At 54.1% G+C, this 27,930-nt stretch overlaps 1 protein-coding gene across 6 annotated transcripts; it reads left to right on the top strand.

The window, feature by feature from the left end:
- Positions 1-27,930, top strand: CORO2B (coronin 2B). Of its 6 annotated transcripts, XM_052671873.1 has the most exons (15): positions 1-202; positions 879-920; positions 6,078-6,166; positions 9,241-9,307; positions 14,886-15,086; positions 22,849-22,965; positions 23,736-23,885; positions 24,092-24,256; positions 24,442-24,558; positions 24,812-24,916; positions 25,057-25,153; positions 25,570-25,682; positions 26,296-26,386; positions 26,488-26,627; positions 27,071-27,930. In XM_052671873.1, the coding sequence occupies exons 4-15, from the start codon at positions 9,257-9,259 to the stop codon at positions 27,200-27,202; spliced, it is 1,479 nt and encodes a 492-aa protein (XP_052527833.1). In that variant the 5' UTR covers positions 1-202; positions 879-920; positions 6,078-6,166; positions 9,241-9,256; the 3' UTR covers positions 27,203-27,930. The 6 variants fall into 6 exon arrangements, with proteins under 6 accessions (XP_052527833.1, XP_052527835.1, XP_052527834.1 ...); XM_052671875.1 differs by lacking the exon at positions 9,241-9,307 and having other exon boundaries at positions 2-202; XM_052671874.1 differs by lacking the exons at positions 1-202; positions 879-920 and adding an exon at positions 1,056-1,180.

The following is a 27,930-nucleotide window of genomic DNA, read 5'->3' as shown; positions in this document are numbered from 1 at the left end:
TTAGGAACCAGCTGGTTGGGGGGGACCAGGAGCACTGTGCAAGCCCTGCAGCCCTGCTCCAACAACAGAGTGATACTGGACGTGCTCAAAATCGTCCTGCAGAAGCTCCAAGCGCAGCCCGGCGCCCAGAGAGCAGCATTTACTCTTATAGCATCGGAGAGGGGAAAGCCACTGCATCCCACCCCATGCACTCTGCTGGGCGGTAAGCGGGGCACGAGGCGGGGGGGCGCGCAGGGCGCAGCGCCCCGCGACGGCTGGGCACGGCAGAACGCAGCGCTGCCTTTAATGCGCCGGGGGGCTGAGCTGCGCTCCCCACGCGTGTATTTCTGTGCACGGAGGAAGGAGGGGGGTGGTGGGGTGGGGTGTGCGCAGCAGGTGCCTGCAGCCAAGGCAGGGCAGTTCGGCGTGCAAGGCGTTAAATTCAAGCGTCACATCAGATCGGCCCCGTCCCCCCCGCCGCTGGGGTGAACCCTCCGCGGGGTGTCCCGGCTCGGAGCGCTCGAAGCCGCCCCGGGGCCGCCGCCCGCATCGCCCGGCCGGGCCGAAGAGGAGGAGGAGGACGAGAGGAGGAGGAGGAGGAGGAGGAGGAGGGGTTGGGTTGGCCGGGCCGCCGCCCGCAGCCGCTGACGCTGAGTGCTCTGCGGGGAAAAACAGCCGCGCTCCGCTCAGGCGAAAAAAAAAAAAAAAAAAAGAAAAAAAAAAAATAGAAAAAGCAAAAAAAAAAAAAAAAAAAAAAAAAAAAAGCAACCAACCCACCGCCTTCCTGTTTGATTTTTCCTTTTTTTTTTTTTTTCCTTTCTTTCTTCTTTTTTTTTCTTTCCCCTTTTCTATTTTTTTTTTTTTTCGTTATCCCCTCCCCCCCCCACCCCCCCGGACAGCTCGCTCACCCTTCCTCTCGGCTCTGCATGACTGTCACAAAGGTAAGGAGCCGCTTTTCCCGCAGCCACCTCTCCCCGCGGATGCTCCCCCAGCTCCCCGCTCCCACTTCGGCTCTCCGGGCCCGGGGGGCAGCGGGGCCCGACCGTTCCCGGCAGCTTCGCTCGGCCCCTGGCGGCGGTGCTGCAGTTTTAACCCTTTGAGGGAGGGAAGGCGTTGGCCGGGGGTGGCCGCGAGCATCCGTCCCCCCGACGCGGCCCCGTTAAGCCGCTTTGCTCGGCAGCTGCTGCCCGGATCTCTACAGGTGGCTGCGGGCTTGGGAGGGGGGGATAGAAAGAGGTTGGGGAGGGGGGGTCGGGGATCGGCTGGGGGGACTGCGGGCTGCAGGGGGCTCGGAGGTGGTGGAGGGAACCCATCCTGAGCAAAGCTTCCCGCTGCTCAGGGTAGTAATGTGGGAATTCGATCCCCAAATCTGCCCCTTAACTGCTGCAGCAGCTCCAGGTGCTTCCCCACATCGCTGCAGAGGAGGAAGGTCTTTCTTTCCTACGATTTCCCTGTGCCCCCGGAGCAGCGGTTGCCACTCAGCCCATCCCACAATGGGCTCAGGGAGCCGTGCTGGGTGCTGCTGCTGGGGGTCCGGGCAGCATCCCACTGCAGTGCTGTGATTTGTGTGCTGGGGCCATGTTGCAGGTCTGGGAGCAAAAGGGGTCCAGGCTGGAGCCTCAGTGTCGGGGTTTGGGCTCTCAGCCTTGTGCAGCACTACAGCTCTGTTTCTGGGCTCTGCTTCAGGCCCAGACAAAGCTTTGCCTGTCGCCCATTGCCACAAAGTGTGGTGCGGTGCTGAACTAACAAACCTTGCATGGCAAGTGGAAGCAAACGGGGTGGGGGTCACCTAATGAACCCCCATGTGGGATGTAGCCAGGGAGAAGACATGGCAGCTGTGTCCTGCTTGCTGTCTGTCACCCCATGTGAGGGCCTCCTGCTGGGAGGGGACGTGGTGGGGGCACGCACACTGGCACAAGAGTGATGGGGATATTGCTCATGACCAAAGAGCCCAAAGCAGCTCCAGGCTGATGCTGGTGAAGAGACAGCGGGGGAGGAAACCCCCCCACCCTGCGTCTCAGTCCTTAACAAATAACTTGTGTTTCACTGCTTTGCTTTTGTTGGGCTGGCACCAGCGTTTGTTGCCGGCCATTGCCATGCGCACCGCGCTGTTGCCGTCCTGCTCTGCTGCCAGCTGGACAAAGCCAGCAGCACTTGTGGATGTTGAAGGAAAAAAAGTGTTCCCAGCTCTTGTGGGTGCTGAGAGAGGGACTGATGGGCCGAACGAAAAGGCTGAAAGAGCAGGGCTGCAGTTAAGGAGTCGCACGTCCAGGCGAGCTGATTAATTAGTGGTGCTTGTTAGCAGATTTTTTATTCGTTTATTTCCAAAGTGCAAACAGATTCATTCAGAGAAAAGGCAGGGCTGTAAGGAGAGCATGCTCGGTTGTACAGTGAGGGATGTGCTGGTGGTTTGCAGGGAGCAGAGGTGTATGCTGGGAAGATCCACACTGCGTGCACAATGTGTGCCTTCACCAAAGCACTGTAAAGCTCCAGCGCACCCCATGGGTGTCGCTTCCTGCAGAATGGATGGTCCTGATGCAGGCAAAGAGCTGTGGAGCTGCTGTGACATCAGTGCCAGGGGCTTTCAGCAGGTCAGGGCACAGACCCAGCACTGCAGTGGCAAATGTGACCCGAAGCCACGGCTCATCTCAGGGTGTGTGGATGGAGGAAAAGCAAAAAAACTCAAACACCCGTGGGAAAGGAGATTGCTGTTTGTGTCTCTGGGCTGCTTGCAGGGAGCTGCCGTCAAGGTGACACGGGGGACAGCTCTGGAGTGTTCAGAGATTGGGAATTGTGTTTGTGTCCTTGTGGGGAGGAAAGCAAAGGGCTCCTTGCATCCTCCCCAGTGCAGGTGTCCAGTGAGTCCCAGTGCTGTGGGAATTTTCCCTCAGAGTGTTCCTGCAGCAGCTCCTCCCATGCTGGGGCCGCTTCCTAGGAGCTACTGGAAACAGAAGCAACGGGAAACGTTGGCAAACTTTGTGATTCATGTCTACGGGAAAATCCATTTGATGAGCAGGTCCAGGTGCCCAGAGCAGGCAGAGCGATCTTGGAGCCAACCCAGCGTGGAGAGGCACAAAAGGCTCTTCTGAGTGTGGGGGTGAGCAGGGGAAAGCGAGGAGGGGGCGAGGCGTGCACTGCCAGGATGTGGAACGAGCTGCTTTCATCCACATCCTGAGCCACCCCCTTCCCTCCCACGGTGAGGAATGTGAGTGTTCTACCCAGGAGAGTTAAGTCAGGTTTTAAATAGGATGGAGAAGGATGGATTGAAATGCAGGAAGAGCCTACATCTCCTGCTTGGGGATCTGTCCAAATGACAGGAATCTTGCACTGAGTTGCACTGTGTCGTGTTGCATTGCATTGTATTGCACTGTGTTGTGTTGTTGTGCTGCATTGCACTGTGTTGCATTGCACTGTGTTGTGTTGTTGTGCTGCATTGCACTGTGTTGCATTGCACTGTGTTGTGTTGTTGTGCTGCCTTGCTTTGTGTTTCATTGCACTGTGTTGCCCTGTATGCTGTGCCATGCTCCCTCAGACCAGCTCTGCTTTCTCCAGGCTCTGCAGTAGAACCATTAATGTGAGAAGTGCTATAGGAATTGGGCAAATTCATCCCTGCTGTAGATCAGCTGTCCTAGGGGAAGTCTGGGGCTTGGGTTTGGGATTTGTTGCGTGCAAACAGACAAACAGTCCAAATCCATTATGCATAAAGGGCTTTTGCTGCATGTTGAGCATTGCTGGAGGGCCGTGCTTGTCAGGAACCTGGGTAACCCCACACGCTGCATGGCTGGGGCCAGCTTGGTGTGGTGCTCCCAGCTCCTACCCTCTGCCAGAAGCAATTTCAAAAGGCCGGAGTACAATTAACCATGAACACAAATTAACGAGGGCCTGAGGGAGCATTAATTTGGGAAAGATAGCTTTAAAATGACTGGAGGTTTTTTCTAAAGGGCACCGTTTAAATAGGATGCAGTCTGGGAGGTCCTGTGGCATGCATTAGATGTAGTTATCCTATGGTCTCCTCTGGCTTTATTATCTATTAATTGGTATTAGTCATCAAGCTACGCTGCTTAGATAACAGCTTATCCTCTTAGTTCGTGAGCAGATGAAGCCAAAACCAAAAACCCGGAGAGGAAATTGCATCCACAATCTGTCGTGATCCAAGATAGTGAATGAGTGATGCAACTGAACATGGTCAGCGGTAATTAACGCAGAGGCCTTAATTGGGAGGCCAGGAGTATGGCAATGCCATCCCTCGTGGTGAGCGGCACTGTCCTCTGCTGTCATTAAGGGCAGTTTTAGTGCCTGGGGCAAACGCTGATCCCATGGCAGAGCTGATGCTGGTTCAATGGATGCAGATTTGATTGCAGGCACCGGGTTGTGCTGTCGGGCAGAGCTGTGTTAGAGATGGGCTTCGGGCAGCACGGCTCAACGTTGTCTCTGGAGAAACAGGCAGGAGGTCTTTGCAGACAGTTCACTAAAAGCCACATTGAATGCACTACTGCCTGAGCTTTGAGAAACAGCACCAGTCATGTTACCAGCACTCATCTCAAAGGGAACAGGGGCTGGAGAGTCCTGGAGGAAACTGGGGGATGTCCTATAACCGTGTGTAGGGCCGTGGAAGGAGGGATGGGATGGCATTGCTCCCAGTGCTAGTGCCAGGGCACGGGCAGCAGTACTGCATGGAGCACAACGCGCTCCTTTCTGTGCTGTGTTCGCTCATCTTCAGTGCTGCTGGGGTTCCTGGGGGCTGGGAGCACACATAAGGGACTGCTTTGAGTCTAAAAATGGCAGCTCCCCATTTCCAGAAGCGTGACTCTCATCAAAGGCTACTCCTCTGGCCCACGGCTTTTTAATGAGTTTTAATTGTGATTCAATGCAGCATTAATCTGAGGCTTTGCCGTGGCCTGACTGCAGCCAGCAGGCTCGCTGGGGGCTGTAATTCATACCACGCAGAATGCAACGCGGGGTCACAGCCCCCACCTCCCCCCCCTTCTTCTTCTCATGGAAATTTTATCAAATGATGAATAGTTCGATTCATTATCCCGCAAGCAGAGAGCATGGAGTAGCCGGATCCTGGATTCCTATCTCCCGAGTCAGTGTGCAATTACAGAAATCTGGCAGCAGGCAGAAGCTCCGTGCTGCAGCCAGCTGCTGGAGCCCCCACCAATCTACATCGCATCGCTCACAGCCTGGAAGGGCCCCAGCGTGCAGCTCAGCTCCCACAGCTCCTTCCCTCCTTTGTTTGTCACCAAGTGGTGGCAGAGCCACCGAGCACAGAGCACGGCTGGGACCTGAGGTGGCGCTTGCATTGCAGAAAGCAGAGAGCCCAGATTTGAGCAGGTGACAAGGACAGCAGAGCCCCTGCTTGGGTACAGGGAGCTGCTCATCATTAGGACGTGTGGTCCCTGCCACCACAGCCCCCAGTGTGGGATTTTCCCCTTGGCACAGGGTGGTTTCTCCCCCCGCCACCCCGCTGTGCCAATCCCCAGGCAAGCTGTCAGCCCGTATGGAGGTGTCTGGCCCCTCCTGCACCAAGCTTCTGCTGTCAGCCCCATTAATATTCGTATTAGAGTGAGTGCTGCCAGGCTTTGCTAATGGGCAGGACCTGAAGGCTGGTTCCCAGGTCAAGTGGCCGTTGGATGGGATGGGGAACTGGACCCTGGGAGTGCTGGATGGGGGTGGTCACCAAACACCAAGCCCTAAGGGCTGCAGGGATGAGGTCCCTTTGCAGCTGTGGGAATGTTTGGATGGAACAGCACTGCTCTGCTCCCTGCATTCCATGCCTACAAGCACCGCTCCAGGCACACAAAGTATCTCTTGCAGGTGCACCCCAACATCAGCATCCAACAGTGTCCATCTCTTCAGAGTTCCCCAGGCCCACCTTGCTGTGCTCAGGCCATGTGCAGGTTTGCCCTGTGCAGGCAATCAGACAACTGTGTGCTTTTACCTCCAGGGTCAATGAGCATCTTTTGCTTTGGCCTTTTGTTGGGGGAGCGGCTGCAAGCTGCAGGGTTGCCTCATGCTTTGCAGTGATTGCAAATGGGAAGCTGGGAGGGGACTGTGGGCTGTGGGTGCTGCTATAACTGACATTTCCCTTCCTCCAGGACCGAGGAGTGCCCGTGACTGCCTGAGCCCCGTGCCAGTCCCAGGTGGCAGGCGGTGCCCCACGAGCCCACGGAGCCCAGCAGCTCAGGTGAGGAGCTTTGTGCCCACACCTATGGGGCTGGGGGGGGGTGGGGGACGGAATCAGAGAGGATGGAAACAGCCAATTTTGGCAGAACGTCTTGCTGATGGAGCAGTGTGTGCTGAGCATCCCTGTGGGCAGAGCCTGATGGATGCCGGCGCCTTTCGGGGGCTGCGCGGCTGCAGATCGATTCCTGTGAGCAAAGAGCTTTGGCTGCTGCCATCACTGTATTGATTGCAGCAAAATCCAACGCTGCAGCATCGTCTGCTCAATAGGAAAACAGGAGTGGAGGCTCTGGCAGAGCAAGCAAAAAGCACGGGGTGGGGATGCTGTGAGATCAGTGGTGAGGGTTCCTTGCTTGCCCCAAGCAAGGCAGCTCCATTCTGCTGCTGGGGACGTCCCCCCCCATCCCCAAACACAAGGCTGGGATTGTCTGGTGTGGGTTGGCAGGGGGGGCTGTGCTGCCTCCCACAGCCCTGCGCTCACTGGCACTTCCCTGCACGGCCAGGACATTTCTGCAGCATGAAGCATTCAGAAGATAGCAGTTGTTTTTCTTTCTTTCTTTCTTTCTTTCTTTTTGTTTTATTTTGCTGTTGTTGTTGCTTTGTTTTGGATACATGTTGCCCCTCTGCTGGGGAAAACTTCTGCAGAAGCAGCTCAGCTGTCCAGGACCAAAGTATGGGGATACAGGGACCTCAGCGCTGTGGGGTCTCTTGGCCTGTGCTGCTCACCCCACTGCACCTTCTTTGCAGCACAAATAACCTTCTGGGCTTATTCCTCTTACAAAGATGGGGCTCAGCAAGAAGCCATGAAGGTACTGATGTCGGAGCTCCCAGAAGTTCCCTTTTACCCCAATTCTTTGTCCTCCATCCCATAGCATCTTCCCAAGCACTCTCTCCAAGCCGCCCTTCTCTCACCTTCTCACCAACGCATATGACTTTCCAGCTCTCCCTAACCAAAAAGCAGTGAGCTGAGCAAGGGAAGGATTTATGGCTCCCTCCCACTGGAGGGTTTCTCTTGGCACATCGGTCACCCCACTCATTCTCCTTGAATATGGAAGAACTGCTGTAACGGAGGCTCCTGGCTCTGTGTTGGGTGATGTGTGACACGATTTGCTGGCGCCGATGTGAAACCTGTCCTCATTACATGGAAAGAGCATTTCGTCTCTTTAAATGTCTTAAAAAGCTCTCAGGTTGGGAACGAGCACTCTGTGTTTTCCCTGTTGCAAGGAGCTGTGAGCTCAGGGAGAGAAGGGCAAAGTCCCATGGACAGCAGTGACCCGGGGCACTGCCCTCATCCCCGTCCCTTTGTTCTGCATCAAAACATTTCCGCTGCCTTCGCCGGGTGGGAAGGAGTTGGGAAACAGAGTGGGAGGAAAGCTGTGCTTGTTTACATGAACCATCGGCGAGCGTGGGGCTGCTGTTCCTTCCCAGCACGGGGCCCAGAGATTCCTGAGGGGGCACAGCCCCACGGTGATTGCTTTGGGGTCTGGGATGTGGGGTGACCTCCTGGGGGTGCCTGGAGGTCTGTAGTAGTGCTGCCATCAGCATGCTTTTGGGTTAGCTCCACTGCATCCTTCTTACCGTCCCTCTGCGGTGGCCCTGGGCTCACCCACGTGATGTGGGGACGCAGCCCAGCATGGGCAGCTCAGGGGCCTTGGCAGGATGCTGAGCTTGAGCTGGGTGCCACGGGGGTGCTAGGATTGCATCAAATGGATCGGCTTCATGGAGCCCCAAGGGGGCTGCGGGCTGGGACCATGTGGGAAGTGCATGGGAAGTGCAGCAGGAGGGGTGGGGACGGAGGGGAAAGCCTTTCCCAGCAGTGTGGAGACCATTCCCATGCAGTCAGTGGTCTCTGGATTGAAGAACTCGTTGACAAGTTGAGCTCAAGGGAAATCCCAGGCACTTCCTTCCAAACTGGAAAAAAACTCGTCTGGCAGATACTGCTTCAGAAATGTTCATGTTGTGCTTTGCCTAGGCTGTGTCAATGGGATAAATCCTTCGTGTCTGTAAGATGAGTCTCCCTGGTCTCTCCTCTGCCTGCCCCAGCGCTAATATCATCGCAACATCGCATACAAACAGCACTGCTGCTGGCTCAGGGCACTGCTGGGGAGGCTTTGTGGCCATAGCTGCTGGTGTTTGGGCTGCTGGGTGATGTTGGTCTGGCAGCTATTGAATGCACACCCCATTCTGTGGCACAACTTTGGAAATAGCATTTTGGGGCAGCCCTGCCATTGCAGCTCCCATTTGCTGGGGTACGGAGATGCAGATGTGCATGAAATTGGGGGGTGGTCGGTGCTGTTCTGCACAGGGATGTGGTGTAAGCAGAGGTGCTGATGTGCACAGGGATGCTGTCATGCATGGGGATGCTGATGCACATGGAAGTGCATGGCCAGGGCAGAGCAATCCCAGCCGTGCGTTGGGATCCCAGCATGGACCACTCTTTCTCCAGCACTCTCATACTGCCTTCAGGCTTGGTGCCATAACTATGCCAGCCCTGCAGGATGGAGGCAGACAGGCCACACCAAAGCTGATACTCCTGCTCTGCAAAACCCCATGATAAAAGCACAGTGCATTCAACGAGCAATCCTAATTGTTATTATTATTATTTTAATGCAACCTTCAGCCATGATGCGCTCTGCAGATGCAGCCTGTGCCCTGAGCTGCTGCTGCTGTGAGCCTGCTTTACAGCTGTGTGAGCTTCCTCGGGGCCCTGCTCAGTGCACGTATTACGGTGTTTCTTGCAGCCCACAGGTGTTTCCTGGGGCTGGGCTCAGAGCCGAAGTCATCTCTGTGCTGGGATTGCTTTGTTGCCTAGAAGAAAGTAGGTAGCAGCGCACACTTCTCCCCCAGCACCCCCACATCTGTGGCCACATCACCGGGGATGCTCAGGGCTGGAATCCAAAGTGTGCAGAGCAGCCCCTGGGAGTGGAGGGCACTGACCCCAGCGTGTGCTGGGGCAGAGCAGTGGGAGATGCCCACTCTCAGTTCCCCAGGGTGTGCAGGGGTTGCGTGGGGTTTGCTGGCAGAAGCCCCCACCCCGGGCTGGCGAATTGAATGTTTTTGCTTTCCCTCTCTGCACAGAGATCTTGTGGAGTCAATGAGGGACCTGCACAAGTCTAGCGTGCTGGGGAGCAAGCACGGCAGCCTGGTGAGTGTCCCGCGCGGGGCATTTGGAGAAGGCTGTGACCGAGATGCATCCAAACGGCAGCACAGCGAGGGCAGCCCGGCCCCAGAACCAGCGGCTCGGAAAGGCCCTTTGCACGAAGATGTGCTCCGTTTGTGCTCCGCTCCCGGCACTTCTCCCCGCCGGTGCGCTCGGGGCTGGGTGACATCACGCGCTGCAATGCGCGCTGCTTTCCATGTCGGGATTGTCATGAAAATGAGGAGCGGATGTGGCGGAATGTTAAATCTCGCTGAGCCTCGTTAGCATGAAAGCCATTAATGTGCACAAAAGCCGTTTTCAAGGTTGAATTGAGAAGCATCGGGGAACTGGAGAATTAAGATCAGCGTTTGTTTGGCTCTAATCTAACGTGCAAGGAACAATAAGCATTTGATGAGTAACGCAGGCAGCGCCGGGATCTTATCAGCACAGCGCTGTGTAATTCCGAGCTCTTCTGCACAGAGTGGATTCTGACACCACAGACCCTACCTGTGCACGGAGCAGCTCTGGAGGAACCCAGGTGGATGCAGCTCAGGGCATGGTGTGCACACCATCCCGTCCCACCCAGGTCCCTCCTGCTCCTGTGTTTTCCCTTCCAAATGGAAGAAATCCACTGGCTTATCCTAGGGCTTGCCAACATCAATCCGTGGCCAGTATGTACGCTTGGGGCACAGGGGAAGGGGCTTGGGAAACCCCTTGGGAAGAGGTTGAAGTTTCCTTGACCGTGAGGCTGGTGCTGGTACATCCTGGTGCTGGTGAGAAGTGATGGCCTGAAGTTGTGCCGGGGGAGGCTCAGGTTGGATATCAGGGAACATTTCTTCCCTGAAATGGCACAGCTGCCCAGGATGTGGTGGAGTCACCATCCCTGGAGGGGTTCCAGAACCATGGGGAAGTGGCACTGAGGGGCACTGGAGACGTGGTGGGATGGGATGGGGCTGGGGACCTCGGAGGTCTTTTCCAACCTCAGTGGTTCCATGCTTCTTTGATTACTTTCCCTGAGAACCTCAGGGTGCAGGCAGGCCGAGCAGCACAGAGGACACACAGCTCTTTAAGGGATGACGGCAGGCTTTGCTGTGTGACTGCCCACTGCAGCATTCGAGCTCTTTGCACAAGCTCTGCTCCTCAGCTGCTGTTGCCAAGACTCCCAACGCCTGAAAAGACGCATTTAAAAATAAACCCATGGAGACAAGAGCTGGGCCCTGCTGCTGCTGGTAGGCAAAGGCTGGGGCTGCCAGGAGCTCAGATGGGTGCCCAGGCAGGGGCTGGGCCTCGCTCCTTGTTCCCATTACCCAGCGAGCTGTTCCCAGGGCGATGGGCTTTTGTGTGCCGCGCTCCGCCAGCTGACGTGGAGCTGCAGGGGAGCCTGGCACAGCATCTCCAGAAGAGCTTTTCATCCTGGAAAACAGAAAAGCCTGGAAAACAGAAAGGTTCTTTGTGTGTCGTTTTGGTTTACTTTTAATGCAACTGCTGCTGGAGATGCTCCCTGTGCTCCTTGCTCCTGCACGGACTCATCCTTTCCTTGCTCCCAGCTGTCCCACAACACACGGTGCAGCTCCACGGTAGGTGCAGCTCTGTAAAGCCCCAAAGTGTCGACCAGGCGATGCTGTGGGAGAGGAAGCTGCCTGTCCTTTCCCTGCATGAGGTTCCTCTTTGTCCGTGCCTCCATCCAGCACTGCTGTGTATGGAAAATCCCCTCCTGCCTGACCTACATTTCGTGCTGCTGTTCTTCTGCTGCACAGATCTGTGCGGTGGGGTGATGGTGGGGTGAGATGCTAATGGCAGCTGTGCCATGGACCTGGGTGTGCTTCCCTACTCTCTGCTCCTGAGGATTGGCACAGAAACGATGCACCAACAAATGCCCCAGACAAGGCAGGGTTTCTCCTGAGGGTGCACCTTCAACGATGTCCTTTTTGCTTACAAAGTGCCACAGGAGCCACCAAAACCTCCCCAAATCTGCTCCAGCCGTGCATGGTTCCTGCTCTAACTGTTGTTGTGGAAGAGATTTCCTTCTCCCAGAGTGGGATTTTGGGACGTGCTCTTTCCCTCAAGTACTTAAAGAAGTAAAACATTGCCATAATCTGACAAATGCTGGAGCAGAGCGGAGAGATTCCCAGCTTTCCATGAGGTCTAGGGCCTCTGTGGAGCAGCGTGGTTGGGGATGAGGTTTATTTCAGTGCCTCTCTTCAAAGAGCTCCGTCGTGTTTTTCATGGAAGTTCTGCTCAACCTGAAGCGAGGGAGGGGCTCTGCAATGAAAGGAAGCATCAGAATCCAAGCACAACGCAGCGCTGGAGCAAACCTTGGGAACGGTGGCACATTGCTCTGATTTGGGAGAGGGGCAGAGACAGCTCCAAAAACCCAGCAGCATTCTTGCAACTCCTCCCAGCTATCGAGATGGAAAAATAAAATGCCCATTCACCTCAGCAGAATGTATAGAATTACTCCAAGAGGCAGTTTCCTAAGAATTATGTACCGTCAGGTTACAGCCGCTCTGGGTAACAGCTCCCAGCAGTGTTCCTGGCTCTGCAGAGCTCTGTGCAGGGCCAGGAGCTGCTGCAGGGCTTTGGGGATGCTGCGGCTTAGTGCAGGTGATGGCCAGGGCATGCTGCACGTGGATGCTAAATTTAGTGGGGTTGTCTGGCTCTGAGCATCGGCTGCCTGAAACGGCATCAAGCCAGGGCTAAAAGTCCAGGGGAAGGAAGGAAATGCTATATTTCAGTGTGAGTTTGGGGGGATTTCCCCAGCGCTCACTGCTGCACTGCTGTCAGAGCACCCATGCCTTGTGGGACACGAGGTGTTCTGTGCTCCATCCTGAGCAAAGCTCCCACTGCCCCGGGAGGAAGCAGAGGGGCTGTAAGGTTTTTCCAGCATTTCCTCTTCCTTTGTCTCCATTGAGTTGAAATCCTTTGGGGAAGGGGCTGCTTTCCTCCCCATTGTGCAGACCGTGGGGTAGGAGATTGTTCTCATCCTGGTGGGGAAATCGGACTGGTGGGCAACAATCTTCCATAGCAAAATGGTGTTTCTTGGTTTCTTGTGAAATTGCATATTTTGTTGGGAATACATCCCTGCTTGCAGCCCCTTGGGTGCCAGGTTCCCAGCACGAGGTATGTGACCTAAAGCCTTGGGGGACTCTGTGCTGGTTGGGGGTCTCACACTGTGAGGCCACCCACTCATCCTTGTCACTGCTGATGGTTCCTCACCCCGGAATGAGCCTGACAGATGGAAAGGGCAATGGGAAAAGGGCTCTTTTTCTTGGCCAGAAGATCTCTCTGGTTCATTTTTGCAAGAAAATCCTCCTGCATCCCCACGAGGAACGGCTTTGGGCCCCCACTGGGAGCATTTCCATTGACCCAGGCCATTGGAGCACAGCAAAAGATGTTGAGATTTTTATTTTCCGATCCAGAAGGCTTCAATGGCATGAGAACCTCCCACCAGCTGCAATTCCCTGCTGCTCCAGGGTACCCAAGTCACCGCGTCCCCCCTCCATCCGCATCCCCAAAGCACAGCAGCGTGGGGACCTCAGCATCACCCCGCAGCATGAAGATCTATTGCTATAGCAGGGAAGCCTGCCAGAACAATGGATGTGCAGGAAGCGGGGCACTGTGCAGCCCCCAGACGTTTCCCCACATTCTGCTGCCGTTTCCGGGCTGTCTGCAGCCCTGGGGCTGCTGGCTGCTGTTTGCAGGAAATACTGAGGGTGAAGGAATGGCGCTGGGGATCTGGCCAGCAAAGCGCTCTCGAGCCGATTGCTTCCTCCCTGGGTGGGATGAAGGCACGCCCGGATTGGGGTGAAAGAACAAAGAGATGAGAGCAAAGCAAAAATGCTGAAATCCTGAAAGATGCATCTCTGCTTGGGGTGGGTGGCGCGGGGTGCGTCCGTACCCGGAGGGCAGGGATCTGCACCTCGGAGCTCAGGGCTGTGATGCTTCATTTGGCAGCAGCTCGTTGAGCTGAGCTTGATGCAGGAGGATCAGGAGCCCCTCTTTCCACGACCAGGGCATCCTTCCGTGTGGGGAGATGTGAAGAAACAGCTGAATTGAGCAGGGAAATAGGAAGAAAATGGCCTTCGGGTGGGATTTGTGGTTCTGTTGCGATAGGAATAGAGTGGCATGGATGGCAGGAATGGGAGAAAAGCCTCATCTAGGGGGAAAGCAGAGAGCTTGAAAGCTATTAAAAGACATCCTGTGTGCTTTTTAAACTTCATATATAAAGATGTTAACATTAGCTTCAAAGTGGGAACTCATCTATCCAGCAAAAGGAAAAGATAAAACATAGTGGAACTCTTGAAAGAGGCATCCTGGGCTGTGCTGGGGTTCCTCCTCATCTGCCGTGCTCCGACCGCTTGGGCAGATCTGGCGCTGATTCACAGCGCTCTGTTGGATGTGAGTTTGCATTTTTCCCCCAGCAGAAACGTTTCCATCCTGAAATAAAAAGCCCATCTGCTCTCATTGTGGGGTAAATCCCCGAGGATCTGCATTCCCTTCCCTTGCAGCACCGCCTCCGATGCTGCGGGGTGCAAACCCAGCCAACCTGTGCGCCCACCTCCTGATGCTGACTTTGCACAGGTTCATGGCGATGCTCAGCGCTGGCCATGCATCCTCCAGAGGATGCTCCTGGTGCTGCAGGGCTGGGAAATGCAGCTCTTAGTGTGATGGATGGGTGCAGGATTCACCGCTGCACCCCTCCTGCTTTTGGCCCTGCGATGCAGGTGGAGATTTACTGCCCCGTGCCCCCAGCATTGCGTTAAGCCTGGTAATGAGCCTGTTGTATGCATTAGAGGTGGAAACACTGCTGCCTACACTTTGAAGCATTCTTCCCCCCTGTTTGGGAGATGCTGCTCCTGCATGCCTTGCTCTGGGTTGTCCACAGTCCTGTGCTTGGAGGAAGCCCCTGCAGTGGCAGGGATGTTTGCTGGGGTTGCCCCTTGCTGAGAACTGCAGGTGACCCAGCGTGCTCACGTGCCTTTATCAGAAGCTATGAGAACGCTGCTCCGACTGTTTGGATGGAGCTGAAAGCAGCTTTCTTTTTACTTACAAAAAGCAAAGTGGTCAGCAAAAGCGGTATTGCCCTCCTGTGTGCACCTTGCTGCAGGGAGCAGGGCGAGTGGGGAATGCAAGGGGAGAGCTGTGCAAAAGGAGCAGAGCAGTCAGATGCAGCCCCACAGCTCTCTGCTGCTCGCTCGTTCTGCGCTCTCTCCTTCTGCACCGATGCATGCTTTCATGTGGTTTGGCCTAATCCATTTCCAAGTCATCGCATTAAAAGCCTTAATTCCTTTGTCATACGCACATGAAGTGGTCGTGCTGTCTCCTCGATGAGCGGTGCATGCTGAAAAGGCGGCCGCCCGCAGTTCCGCAGCAGCGCGGAGCCTTTCTGTGCCCTTTGGGAGTTGCATCTTGCAGCGGGGACAACCCCAATATTTTTTCGGGGTGCTGTGCTCACAGCTCTGCCCGGCCACACCTCGATGAGCAGCGGCCGTGGTGCGGCCAGCACTGCCCAACAGGAGCTGGAGAACAGCAGCACGAGGGGGTTTTGCTGGCGGCGATGCTGACGGCGCTGTTTGCCCCGCAGATGTCATGGCGCCCGCAGTACCGCAGCTCCAAATTCCGCAATGTCTACGGGAAGGTGGCGAGCAGGGAGCACTGCTTCGATGGCATCCCCATCACCAAGAACGTGCACGACAATCACTTCTGCGCCGTCAACGCCCGCTTCCTCGCCATCGTCACCGAGAGTGCCGGCGGCGGCTCCTTCCTCGTCATCCCACTGGAGCAGGTGAGTGCCATGCTCCTGCTCGGAGCATCCCAGCTGTCCTGCAGCACGTGCCTGGCTCTGATCTCCTTAGTGGGGCTTCTTCTGTGGCAAAGTCAGGATTTATGGTTGCCTTAGGGAACTGGATTTGTTCTTTAGGAAGAAAATGCAGCATTTGGACTCCATGGTCTTTGTAGGTCTCTTCCAACTGAAAATATTCCATTCCATTCCATTCCATTCCATTCCACTTTACCCTATCCTATCCTATCCTATCCTATCCTATCCTATCCTATCCTATCCTATCCATTCCATTTCATTCCATTCCATTCCATTCCATTCCATTCCATTCCATTCCATTCCATTCCATTCCATTCCATTCCATTCCACTCTTCCCTTCTCTACTCCACTCTGTTCTGTTCTAGTCTATTCACCCCATTCCATCCCCCATCCCATCCCACCCCATCCCACCCCACCCCACTCCACTCCATCCCATCCCACCCCACCCCACCCCAAAGCTTGGTGCTCTGGGCAGCCAGATAGGGGGAGTACAGCTCTGCGCCTGGGTTTTCTGCTGCAAAATCCCCATGCAAGGCTTGCAGACAAGCTCTGCTTCCTCAGCCAGCACAGCCGAGCTGAGCCGGTGTCTGCCCAGGTCCTGGCTGTGACTCATCTGCAGCAGCAACCTGACAGCTCCAGAAATGCCATTTTTGACGTCACCTCATTGTTAAGAGCTGGCTAGAGGAGGATGAGGAGGAACAAAAATACACCAGTTCATCAGCACTCCTCCATTCACATTGGCTCTCCAGCCTGCCACTGGGGTGAGGGCACACTTCTGTGCTACGGACGCAATCAGAGCATGTATTCCTTCCCCCTGCAGCACTGTGCTTTCAGAAGCTTCCCTCCACTTCTTGCATGAGTGCCCAAACCAATCTGCACATCCCCGTTCATGCAATTTTAAACCCTTGGAAATAAAACTGCCTTCTGAGAGCACAGTGTGGGTCTGTGGGCAACGGCTGCTTCTCTCCCAGACGTTTCCCCACGTAACATCCACATCTCTCCTTCCTTTTTATTTAATTTCCCGAGTAGCATCAGCTACAGATGGAAGAAATCATAATCAGCATTTTAATTGCGGCACGCAGCTTGACTCTTATTAATATTCTGCAAACAAGGAGCTTTGGTGGAGCTGCATCGCTGCCTCCTGCCTGCGCCCCGAGCTCAGAGCACACCCATCCACGCCCCATGCGGCCATCCCAAACCCTGTGCCATAACCTTAATTTGCCAGCAAATTACTCTTCTTTTTCACTTCTTTTTTTTTTCCTGGCAAATGGAGCACAATGCCAGGCTGTCATTTGCAACCTGTTCTGAAGGGATGGTTGGCCCACAGAGAAGCCCAGCGCTGTGGTGCACTGCTGCTGCCGGATGGTCCCCACTGGAGCCCCCTTGGCTCTCCGTGTCAGATGGCTGCACGCTCCTTTGTACAACCTAATAATTTCATTATTTTTCTTAAATAGGAGCTGATTAGCTCATTAAGAGTAAACTAATTTTCTTTGGAAATCAGCAGCCACCTAATTAATTGGCATCCATATTTAGCTGAACATAATTAAGGTAACCTAGATACTGCGCATCTACTCCGGGTCTGATTTGCTGCCATTTTTCCTTCTTCTTCTTCTTTTTTTTTTTTTTTTTAATATAAATTTTATTTTTACATTTCTGCCCTCTGTTCTCGCCAGAAATCTTCCCCAGAAAAATGCTCTGCTTTGTGCTGTGAGCACCAATGTGAATGTGTTTGCATACGCTGGGCCATATGTTCCTCTGCACATCAGAAATTCAGCTCCTTGCAACTGAAAGCCTTTGGGTGCTCGGCAGGAGCAGAACCCTCCTCAAGAGCAAACAATATGCAGACAATTCCCAGGCCTGACCTGGCGCTCAGAGAAGCTGAAAAAGTGGAACTGGGAAAGAAATCCCATGTATTTTTCCGGGAGCACCTCCCTCTTTCATCCTGGAAGGAGGGCTGTGGATGATGGGTGAGAGGGAGCCACAGAGCAGTAGGAAAAATGGGATTTGGAGGTGACATGTCTACCTTCTTCTTCTTCCTTTCCCTCTCCTTCATCCTCTTCTTTCCCTTCTTCTTGTCCTCTTCCTTCCTTTTTTCCTTCTTTTTCCTCTTCTTCTTTTCCTTCTTTTCCTTCATCTGGTGGAGAATGGGCTTAACTGCGCTGTTAGAGCCGAGAGACTTTTTGCATCTTTTGGGTTTGGAATCAAAGCTCACACAATAGGAGGAGGCTTTGTTTACATGTAGGGAGCCAGAACCCAGGGCTGCTGCTCACGGCAGGGCTGCTGCTTGCAGTCTGTGCTGTGCCTTTAGCTGTGTCCCCACTGCCCATGGGCATCCATCCCTCGTGCTGAGCTCCGAATGGCCCCATAGCACCCCAGGATGCTTCTGCATTGCCCATAACCCAAACTGAAAGGAAAAGCTCTGTAGGCAGACCATTCCTGCAGCCCCCGGGGAGCAGTCCTGTCATATCCCCCATCCTGCCCCCCATCCCATTCCCATCCTGTCCCCAACCAGAGTGACAGCTGTTGAGCGGAGCAGCAGGCACAGTGCCCAGGGCAGCCATCCGCCCCCACTCTGCCTTTGTTGGCCTGGGGAGCCGATGGCATCTGCTCAGCTGTGTGCCAGTGGCATTGCCCTGGGGACAGCCACTGATGGTGGCAGGGAAGGGGATACTCAGTGCGAGGATGCTCTGCTTGCTCCTTGGGGCTTTCTGCAAAGAAAAAAATGCGTGGATTTCAGTATTTCTCTTCAATATGAAGCGGTGCCCTGAGGGCTTTTTCTACCTAAAAGCTCAGGACTCGGAACTCTCATCTGGTCTGTACCATACTTTGGTTTTCTGTCGATTTTTCCAGACTTGATTTTGGTCTGAAGGAGCCATCTGCTTGTAAACTAGAGACGGGGAAGGAAGGAAGGCAGCAGTCCGGGCTGGTGGCAGCGATGTCCCAGCATTGCTGCACGCACTGCCCCGAGAGCGGCGGGGGGAGCGGGCCGGGGAGCCGACCTGCACGCAAATGCCTGCACCCTCTGCCGGCTGAAACAGAAACCCCGTCCTGGGTGCCCAGCAAACAAGGATTTGGTTTCAGTTTTTAGTGCCCGTCGTCCCATCTAACGGTAACACTGCATGGGTTTTTGCCTCTTTAATTGAACAAGCTCGATTCCAGCTGCTGCTTTTATGGGGCAGGCGAACACTGCTGCGGCAAATCTGCTGCTTTGAACCGGTGCAAAATGCTGTCAGAGCTCCCATGTGCCCTAGTTTGGCCTTCAGAGCACAGGGCTCTGGGTCTGCTGTGTCTGAAGAAGTAGCTGTTACCCAAAATACAGATTATGGATGTGCTGCAGTGAGGCTGAGCAGGAGATGGACGTTTATAGCCTATAAATGTATTTATATCCAAGGAGGGGGAGTGACTGATATTTCAGCCTTCATCCTGGCAAAAGTGCTAAGCAGCAATGCTGGTTACTTCTCCTGCTCCACTTTGCATGGCTTGGCTGCAAATAGAAGGAGCCAGCAGCCCTGGGGATGCTGAGCAGCTGGTAACTGCAGTGAGAATGGAGGAGGATGGAGGTGGATGGACCCGAGCAGTGCTGGTTCCCATGGCCTTGGCCATGCAGAGACATGGTTGCTGGTGCACAAGTGCTGGAAGCTGCATGCAGCAGAAGGGAAAGCCTGCAGGCATCTGTATTTATCCAACTGTTGGACAGAAACATCTCCAAGAGTGGCATCCATCCCTCCATGCACATAAGGGAATGGCCTTTGGGGAAACGGTCTGCGCAAACGCTCAGCACAATCACTGCCTCTCAGTGCAGTGCCATCACCAGCAGAGCCCAAAGCTGCCCAGTGACCAGACCAGTCCTCTCCTTGCCCTGACGACCCCCAGTGCAGATGTGCTGCCCTGCAGTGCCTGCAGCTCTCTGAGCCCCCAGCTCCGGTGCTGGCAGAGCACTGTTTCCCATGGTTGTTCTGGGTCTCTGCCAAGGATCTGTCCCGTTTCTGCCTTGCTTATGCTGCCTCAGGTGGAACTGGTTCCTAATGAAATTCGGGTCAGCTGCGGTCACCTTTGCATGTACTGAAATCAGCCCCAGGTCAGCAAAATTGGTGTGATTTTCTGCTCTCTTCTCAAGGAGGAGAGACTTCCTCTAAAGAAGGCAGCAGCAAACGTATTTACTCTTAATCTCAGCCACTAGAGACTTGTGTGTGCTCAAGGATTTCCGAGGAAACCCTGCAAATCCCTGAGGCTCAGGCAGCCCTCCCTGATCCCCTAAAGCAGCACGAGAGCAGAGAGTGCAAGGGGAGGAGAAAATTCCCCTTGTCCTGGAGATGGAAGCAGAGCCTCAACAAGGAGGAAGGATTTTCCCATCAGGACGGTCGTCCCTGTCCTGCAGCAATATGTCCATCCTGGGGTCGTGTGTCCATCCTAGTGCCACGCGTCCACCCCTCTCAGAGCTCTGTGTGCCCCTGGTCCATCTGAACCATTTGTGGTAGCAGAAATTATTTGTTACCCCTTCTCCCTGTGAGCATCACACGAACACTTCTCCACGCAAAGCACTCCTGCCCAGTTGCTGCAGCAGCCGTGCAAGGCTCCTTCCAACCCCTGCTGTGAAAAACACCGAAGTGCTGGAGCCTGGAGGCAGAGCCCGGTATTAAGGAGCTGCTATTTGGGTCACTGAGCTTTGGGCAGTGTGGGATCCATGCAGCCTCGGAGCAGGATTAGGATTCACTGCGGTTTAGCACTGACAAGGTGCCTTCAGGAGAGGCCGCCCAGGAAGCTCTGCCCTGAATCCCTGATTTCATAATTATTGTTCTCTTTTTGTCACTGTTATTGCTGCTTCCACTCCCCCCGAGGCTCCTTCCCCTCTCTGAGGTGCCCTGGGCATGGGAACCGGCCCACTGCTGCTCCGTGTATTCATTTGGTCTTAATTAAAACTCCTGACTCCTTGCACAGAAACCATCACCAGCAACCAACCCTGCTCTGTCCTCCTGGAAGCTTAATGTACTCTGACAAAAACCCATCAAATCTACTTTGCAAAGGAAATTACTCAGCTGGTTGCTCAGAATTAAAGGGATTGCATATTAACTAAAAGCTCCGTCCTGGAATTCAGCAGCTGCTGCATGCATCCCTGCTCCAGACGCTGCGTTAATCGCGTCCTGCAAATAGGGAAATGGGGGGAAGCTGGATAATGTGAGCTGCGAGGGGAGGTGATGTCTGCTGTTGCGCTCCATGTAACAACCCATAAAGCAGAGCTGTGCATCCCATTAATTCCCAGGAGATGGCAGGAGGGAGGGGGCTGCAGGCTCAGTGCTAATGAAGCACAGCCATGCTGCATCCCCTCCGCCCCTGTGCTCCACCTCGTTTGCTGGCTCCCGGCACGGAGAGCCCAGGGGGTTCCCTGATGTCTGGGGGACACCAGACCCCCCCCTGCAGTTCCTCTGTGGTGGGCAGTGCCCCATTGCCTGGTTTTGCCACTGAGTACAACAACACTTCCTAATGCATAGGTGAAGCCTTTCCTGCTGTGTGTTGGGATGTAGGCAAAGGGAGGCAGAGGGGGACACGGCTGCAAACGGCTGCGTGGTGAGGAGCAGCCTGGTGCAACGTCCAGTTGAAATGCTTGTTTTTGTGCCTGCTGAAGTGAGCTGCAGGGCTGGGGTTTGAGGTGCACGCACTTCATTTTCCCTCGTGTTTCCCAGTGCCTCATGCAATGGCTTTCTGCACCGCCGTGCTGCAGGTAGGCAGTACCACTGGCAGATGGAAAGCAGGCGCTGGGCCCTGTGAGCAGCCTCGCTTTGCCTTGCAATTAGCAGGCTGTGTCTTCCTGAGAGCAAATTAATTCAAATAAATCCTCCTGGCAGCAACGGTGCAAGAGTGAGCCGCTGGGCCTGATCCAGCTGCTCAGAGCACTCCTGGCCATGGCCCTGAGCTGTGGGTCCTTAAAATGCAGCATGTTATCCTGCCTGTGTTCCTTTGTTCGTGTTAAATGAAGCCAGGAGCTCGATACTCCGAAAGGTCAGAGCTGGAAGGGCTATGAAATATTTAGTGGCTGTGTCGCGCTGACCTACTTATCCTGCACGCTCCGAAGCTCACCACCACCTCCTGGGTGCCAGGGGTGCAGAAAGGGCCAGAATGGGATGTGCAGGGGCTGTGGGGTCCTGGTACAGCTGCAGGAGCGCTTGATTCTATGATTCTGTGGTTGTGTGGTTCTTTGGCTCTGTGATTCTATGGCTCTATGGCTCTTGGGCTCTATGATTCTATTTTTCTCTGTCTATGACTCTATGATTCTATGGTTCTATGCTTCTGTGGTTCTTTGGCTCTATGATCCTATGGTTCTGCAGTTCTACGGCTCTGTGACTCCATGACAATGAGTCAATGGTTCTGTGGTTCTACAGCACTGTAGTTCTACGATTCTATGGTTCTACGGTTCTGTGACTCTATGATTCCATGGCTCTATAGCTCTATGACTCTATGGTTCCATGGTTCTATGACTCCATGTTTCTGTGACTATGACCCTATGACTCTATGGTTCTGTAGTTCTATGACTCTATGGTTCTATAGTTCTATGACTCTATGGTTCTGTAGTTCTGTGACTCTATGGTTCTATAGTTCTATGACTCTATGGTTCTGTAGTTCTATGACTCTGTGGTTATGTTGTTCTATGGTTCTATGACTCTATGGTTCTGTAGTTCTATAACTCTGTGGTTCTGTAGTTCTATGGTTCTATGACTCTATGGTTCTGTAGTTCTATGACTCTGTGGTTCTGTAGTTCTATGGTTCTATGGTTCTATGACTCTATGGTTCTGTAGTTCTATGACTCTGTGGTTCTGTAGTTCTATGGTTCTATGACTCTATGGTTCTATAGTTCTATGACTCTGGTTCTGTAGTTCTATGGTTCTATGACTCTGTGGTTCTGTAGTTCTGTGGTTCTGTAGTTCTATGGTTCTATGACTCTGTGGTTCTGTAGTTTTATGGTTCTATAGTTCTATAGTTCTATGACTCTGTGGTTCTGTAGTTCTATGGTTCTATAGTTCTATGACTCTATGGTTCTATGGTTCTATGACTCTATGGTTCTATTATAACTCTGATTCTATGGTTTTCTGACTTTGACTATAGTTCTATGATTCTGACAGCAGTGCATGGGGTTTGTGGGACCAACCTGCAGTGGGAACCAGCATCAGGCTGTACCAGGAGCTGTGTGCTGTTTTTTGCTGCAGCTTCCCTCACCCAGCTGACAAGCGTTGACCATTCGAAAGGTCTTGAAGGGTTTCCATCCATGTGAAAGGAGCACATCAACTGGCCTGGGATAGCTGCTGCGTTATTAGCATCATTAAGCAAGAGAGTTCATGTTACTAAAGTCCCTGGGGATTTGATAACTGGAATATCATGGACACATGGACCATGGTTGAGATTACTTGCAAAGTTTGGGAGGAAAATACCATCTGTTTCCTAATTCACCTCATGGTTGATCTGCCCAGGGTTGAGGTTGGTGCCTCTCCAGTCCCAGCTATTTGCCTGTGGTTTCAAGTGGTCATACAGAGATTTCTTACCAAACCCCCCCACTAGTGGTGCAGGAGCTCATGTGGAACAGCCCTGTGTTCGCAAAAACCTCTTAGCCTGCAGGGTTCAGCTGAGCCTTCCCAGGGAAAGAGCACCCTGGTGAGCTAGGGGCTGCCTCCTGCTAGGGCTCCAGCCTTAAAAAGACAGGGCTGTTTTACTGAATTTTCTCTCTCGTTTTTAATCACAGACAGGCCGGATCGAGCCAAACTACCCCAAAGTCTGCGGCCACCAGGGCAATGTGCTCGACATCAAGTGGAACCCCTTCATTGAGAACATCATCGCCTCATGCTCCGAGGACACCTCGGTGAGTGGTGCGCTGCCCTGCTGATGGCTCAGCGAGCAAAGAGTGGGCAACTGGAAGACTGTGTAAATCCACAGCTGTGTGGCACACTGTGCACATCTGCAGCTCGTGTGCCATCAGTGTAGGGGCTGCTGCTGGGGATCAGCCCCTCTGCTGTGCCCTGTGCCATGTGGCATTGAGTGCTGCTCTTTCTGTGTCCCTGCACAGCTGTGCACAGTGATGGCTTTTTGCAAGCCCAACAGCAGTGCTATTATTAATCCTTCCTGCTAGCAGAGACCGCAGGGCTGCGGCTGCTCTCGTGTCCTGGTGCATGCAGCAGTGTGAGCCAAGGGCAGCCCTGCCACTGGGGGGACACTGAATCAGGTCATCTGTATCAGATGACATCTGCCTCCCCCTTATTTGCTGGATGCACACGAGTCCATCCCAAAGAGTGTAACGAAAAGGAAAAAGGCTCTACAAGGGAGCGGAGCGTGGCCCATTCTGCACGGCAGAAGCCAGGCTTTGGGGTGACCCAGTTTTTGACAGCTCACAAAGACACTGCGTTTCACTGAATGCTGTCACCCAACAATTCGTCCTCTCCTTCAGCACCACTTATTGGTATTTTTTTGGTCACTGAGAGCTTGTCAAGGAAGTGTTTCAATGGGGAAGAAATGCAGATCATGGCTATGAATCATGGGGAGCTGTCTCCCACCTTGGATGATAACTTCTATACATTGCTAGGGGGGATTGCTCTCCTGCTGGGGATACGACCTGCCAATATGTGTCCTGTGCAGGTGCGGATATGGGAAATCCCAGAGGGGGGCCTGAAGAGGAACATGACGGAGGCGGTGCTGGAGCTGTATGGGCACAGCCGGCGCGTTGGCTTGGTCGAGTGGCACCCCACCACCAACAACATCCTCTTCAGTGCTGGCTATGACTACAAGGTGAGCCCAGGGAACCGCATGCAAACAGCTCCTGGTGTCCAAAACGCAACCATGCACCGTGCCTTGCACCCTCCTGTAAGCGTTGGTTTTGCACAAGGGGTGACCCCATAAAGATGGGCTGAGGGCTTTGGAAGTGATGAGCAAGCGGTTTCAGCACCCAGATGAATTTTAGGATGGCCCAAAACACAGCCTCACCCCCTCCACAGGTCCTCATCTGGAACTTGGATATCGGGGAGCCTGTCAAGATGATCGACTGCCACACGGATGTCATCCTGTGCATGTCCTTCAACACGGATGGCAGCCTGCTGGCCACCTCCTGCAAGGACAAGAAGCTGCGGGTGGTAGAGCCGCGCTCCGGCCGGGTGCTGCAGGTGAGGGGTCTGGAAGGGTCTGCAAATGGGGGCACAGGAGGGATCCCCAGTCACATCACAGCCCTTTGGGTGGAACGCAATAGAAGCTAAAAACAGGCAGCAATAGGAATGGAGGTGGGAAGGTGCGTGGCCTGGGGGAAGGCAGTGGTTTCCTGGCGGTGTTCATCTCCTGCCCTGTCCTGCAGGAAGCCAGCTGCAAGAACCACCGTGTCAACCGCGTGGTCTTCCTGGGCAGCACGAAGCGGCTGCTCACCACTGGGGTCTCGCGCTGGAACACACGGCAGATCGCGCTCTGGGACCAGGTCGGTGGCTGGGACTCCCTTTCAGGGTACCACAGCTAAAGGTGGTCCCAAAATGCCCAGACCGGGGGGCTGGGAGAGCCCTGCCCATGGCAAACCTCACTGGGGATGCCCTGCTCTGCATCCCTGGATGGGAGCCAGGGCATCTCCAACCTCCAGCACCACATTGGAAGGCAATGGGCTTATCCCAGTGCAATGCAAACCCTGTGACGTCTCCATTGCTGTACGGTTAAAAGCAATTTTTCCCATTGTGCAGGAAGATCTCTCCATGCCCCTCATTGAGGAGGAGATCGATGGGCTCTCGGGGCTGCTCTTCCCTTTCTACGACGCAGACACTCACATGCTGTATTTAGCTGGCAAGGTCTGTGGGCTTGGTGCCAGCACGGCAATGCTGGGAGCTGGTGCTGCAAACACCAGAACAAATCCCCTGCAGGTCGGGGCCAGGGGATGTTAGCATGATCTGTACTCGGTGCAGCACTAATCTCACTCTTCTCACTCCAGGGTGACGGCAACATTCGGTACTATGAGATTGGCTCAGAGAAGCCCTACCTGAGCTACCTGATGGAGTTTCGCTCCCCTGCCCCGCAGAAAGGACTGGGTAAGGATGGCAGCTCGCCCTGCTGCTGAGCCTTCCCTTGCAGAAGGTCAACCACGGGAGGGCTTAATGAAATGATGCTGATAGATGCATCCTGCAAAGCAGACATGAGGGGGGGCTGGATGCCATGGGGCAGCCAATGGAGGGTTAATCCAAAGCGTCCCATTGCTGAGTCTCCTTCCGCTGATGCTAAGCCTGGGTCCCTGCCAGGGTCACTCACTTGTTCCTCAATCAAAGCTGCTCATCCCTTTCCCACTGTCCCTATAAAAGCCCCTCTCTGCCCCACTGGGATGCATTCAGCCACACGTGGGTCTTGTAATGATGTGACCCACAGCTTTTTGGGGTCCTGGCTGGCTGGGTCTCAGCGTTTGCAGCACTGGGGGTTATTACAGGGGAGCTATTTCACTCGCCATTCGCAGGGGTGATGCCAAAGCATGGGCTGGATGTGTCTGCCTGTGAGGTCTTCCGCTTCTACAAGCTGGTCACCCTGAAGGGGCTCATCGAGCCCATCTCCATGATCGTGCCAAGGAGGGTGAGTGCCCTAGGGGTGGACATCCTATCCAGCAGGTGGGTCTTCTTTGGTCCAGCCTCGGACCTTCCCATGGTAACATTTCCAACACACGCAGTTCGCAGTGGGTGGAGTTTGACCTGTGGGTAAGATGGGGACATCTTCAGAAGGTGCATTTCTGCACACTTCTGCCCTTGGCTGCTGCTTTTTGCTGCACGAATGCTCAGCATCCATCAGCCCTCAGTTGAGTGCTGTAGCCCAGAGCAGAGTTCAGGGCCCTTTAGGAACTTTCCAGCTCTTTTGTCATCCTGATGGGTGACATTCATTTATTCTGCCTGCTGTAGATCAAATGCATCCTGTGGCCTCCACAGTGTGGCACTGGGCAGGGACAAAGGTGAAAGTCCTGTACAGCCCTGCACAGCCCTGGGATTGCTGCCTTGGCAGAGCATGAGCTCAGTGCACAGCCCTGGGATGCTTTCTTTCTGGTTTGACTCAGCACAGCAAATGTGGGTTTGTTGTTTTTCCTGGATGCTGCCACGTGGCTGCATTATTGCACGCTGATGGAGGGAAGGAGCAATTGCAGTGCACGGATGGGATCCTTTAAGGAGCTCGGTGCTTTTATTTCCCTGTTCTGTAGTCCGAGACGTACCAAGAGGACATTTACCCCATGACCCCGGGCACGGAGCCGGCCCTCACACCAGACGAGTGGCTGAGCGGGGTGAACAGAGGTAAAAGAATGAACCACAGCCCTGGAGGCGTCTGTGGCTCAGTCCTGGCAGTGGGGGGAGCTCCAAAAGCAGCCCTCGCTCAGCCCCTGCTCTGCCCCCAGACCCAATTCTGATGTCACTGAAGGAGGGCTACAAGAGAACATCCAAAATCGTCTTCAAGGCACCAGTGAGAGAGAAGAAGAGCGTGGTGGTGAATGGCATTGACCTGCTGGAGAACGTGCCGCCCCGCACCGAGAACGAGGTGGGGAGCACCGTGCCGTTAGCGTGGCCCCAGGCTGGTCGTTTGGGTCCTTCTGGGGCATTTTGGGGGATAAGGTTCATCTGCAGCCCAACCAGCTGCTGCGCTCTGGCTCTCTGCTCCCAGTTGTGCATTCCTGGGGCACCCCGCTTTAAACCTGGTGGATGCACCCAAACGAGCAGTGTGATGCTCCTGATTTTTCTTTTAATTAAATCCTCCTGGAACAACACTGGGAAATGCTGGGGAAACATAGAGGAAGCTGGCTTTGTCGCAGGGTGCATGCACAGGGTAGGGAAATGCAACCCTAGCAAGGAGGAAGTGCGTTGCTGCCGTCGCATTGCAAGAGCAGCAGAATTACAAAAGCAACGGGGTCGGAAAACAGAAGGGTTGCAAAGCAGGAGGTTGTGCAGCAGCCCCGCTGCAGCTCCGCTCCCATCTCCTTGCAGCTCCTTCGGATGTTCTTCCGGCAGCAGGACGAGATCCGGCGGCTGAAGGACGAGCTCTCGCAGAAAGACATTCGGATCCGCCAGCTACAGCTGGAGCTGAAGAATTTACGCAACAGCCCGAAGAATAATTAACTTCCAGGGACGTTTTATAAATAAACTCTCTTTGTTTATACTCGCTCTTTAATTTTATTGTATCCACTTACACAGAATACGAGCCAGAAGTCAAGTGACCTGCCAAGAGCCCACTGCTAACTGGAAACAAGTCCTCGTTGCCTCGTCTGCACTCAATGCAGCTCCAGCACAAAGGAGGGGAGCTGGGTGCACCGGCTGCCCTGGAGCTGGCAGAGGGCACCGTGGTTCCTCGCTGTTAATCTTTTTCCTATGCAAAACGTGACAGAGATTCCCTCGGCTGCTAAACTGGAACTGGGTTAGCACAGCGCGGGAGCTGCAAATGGTGTTTGTGCGCAGCACTTCCTTCAAACGTTGAAAGAAAAACATTGAGAGCAGTACGGCTGGATGTCCTAACCACAGAGGTATTTTTGCTCCTTCCCCTCCACGGAGGGACCTGACCTCCTCCTTTGCCCCTGGACAAGGGCGTGAGGGCACAGCACACCCACGTGTACAATCACAGGTTGTGAATTAGGCCTTTAGCGCACACCAAATACTGCTAGTTCCTCTCTTTTCACTAAATCAAGTCGCTGAGTCGCCTAGCACTACCTGTGCAATGGTTTCTCCCTGTTGATTTTCGTTGTGCCCCATACCCGACGCTTCCCCGTCTTTACATTCCATGTGCTGTCATTGCCTATTATTTATGCTATCACGGACTAGTGACAAAATAAAATGTTTTCAAGATAGCAAAA

Source organism: Tympanuchus pallidicinctus, unplaced genomic scaffold (assembly GCF_026119805.1).
Source record: "Tympanuchus pallidicinctus isolate F22 unplaced genomic scaffold, pur_lepc_1.0 scaffold12, whole genome shotgun sequence".
Classification (NCBI taxonomy): Eukaryota; Metazoa; Chordata; class Aves; order Galliformes; family Phasianidae; genus Tympanuchus; species Tympanuchus pallidicinctus.
Note: the sequence above shows the minus strand (reverse complement) of the source record. Positions and strands in the feature narration are given on the sequence as shown.

What these genes read in the sequence shown, in the direction of transcription:
- CORO2B (XM_052671873.1), top strand. Translation starts at nt 9,257, where the DNA reads ATGAGGGACCTGCACAAGTCTAGCGTGCTGGGGAGCAAGCACGGCAGC. An exon ending in GGAGCAAGCACGGCAGCCTG is followed by an intron (nt 9,308 to 14,885) that starts GTGAGTGTCCCG and finishes TTTGCCCCGCAG; the next exon opens with ATGTCATGGCGCCCGCAGTA. An exon ending in GCTCCGGCCGGGTGCTGCAG is followed by an intron (nt 24,257 to 24,441) that starts GTGAGGGGTCTG and finishes CCTGTCCTGCAG; the next exon opens with GAAGCCAGCTGCAAGAACCA.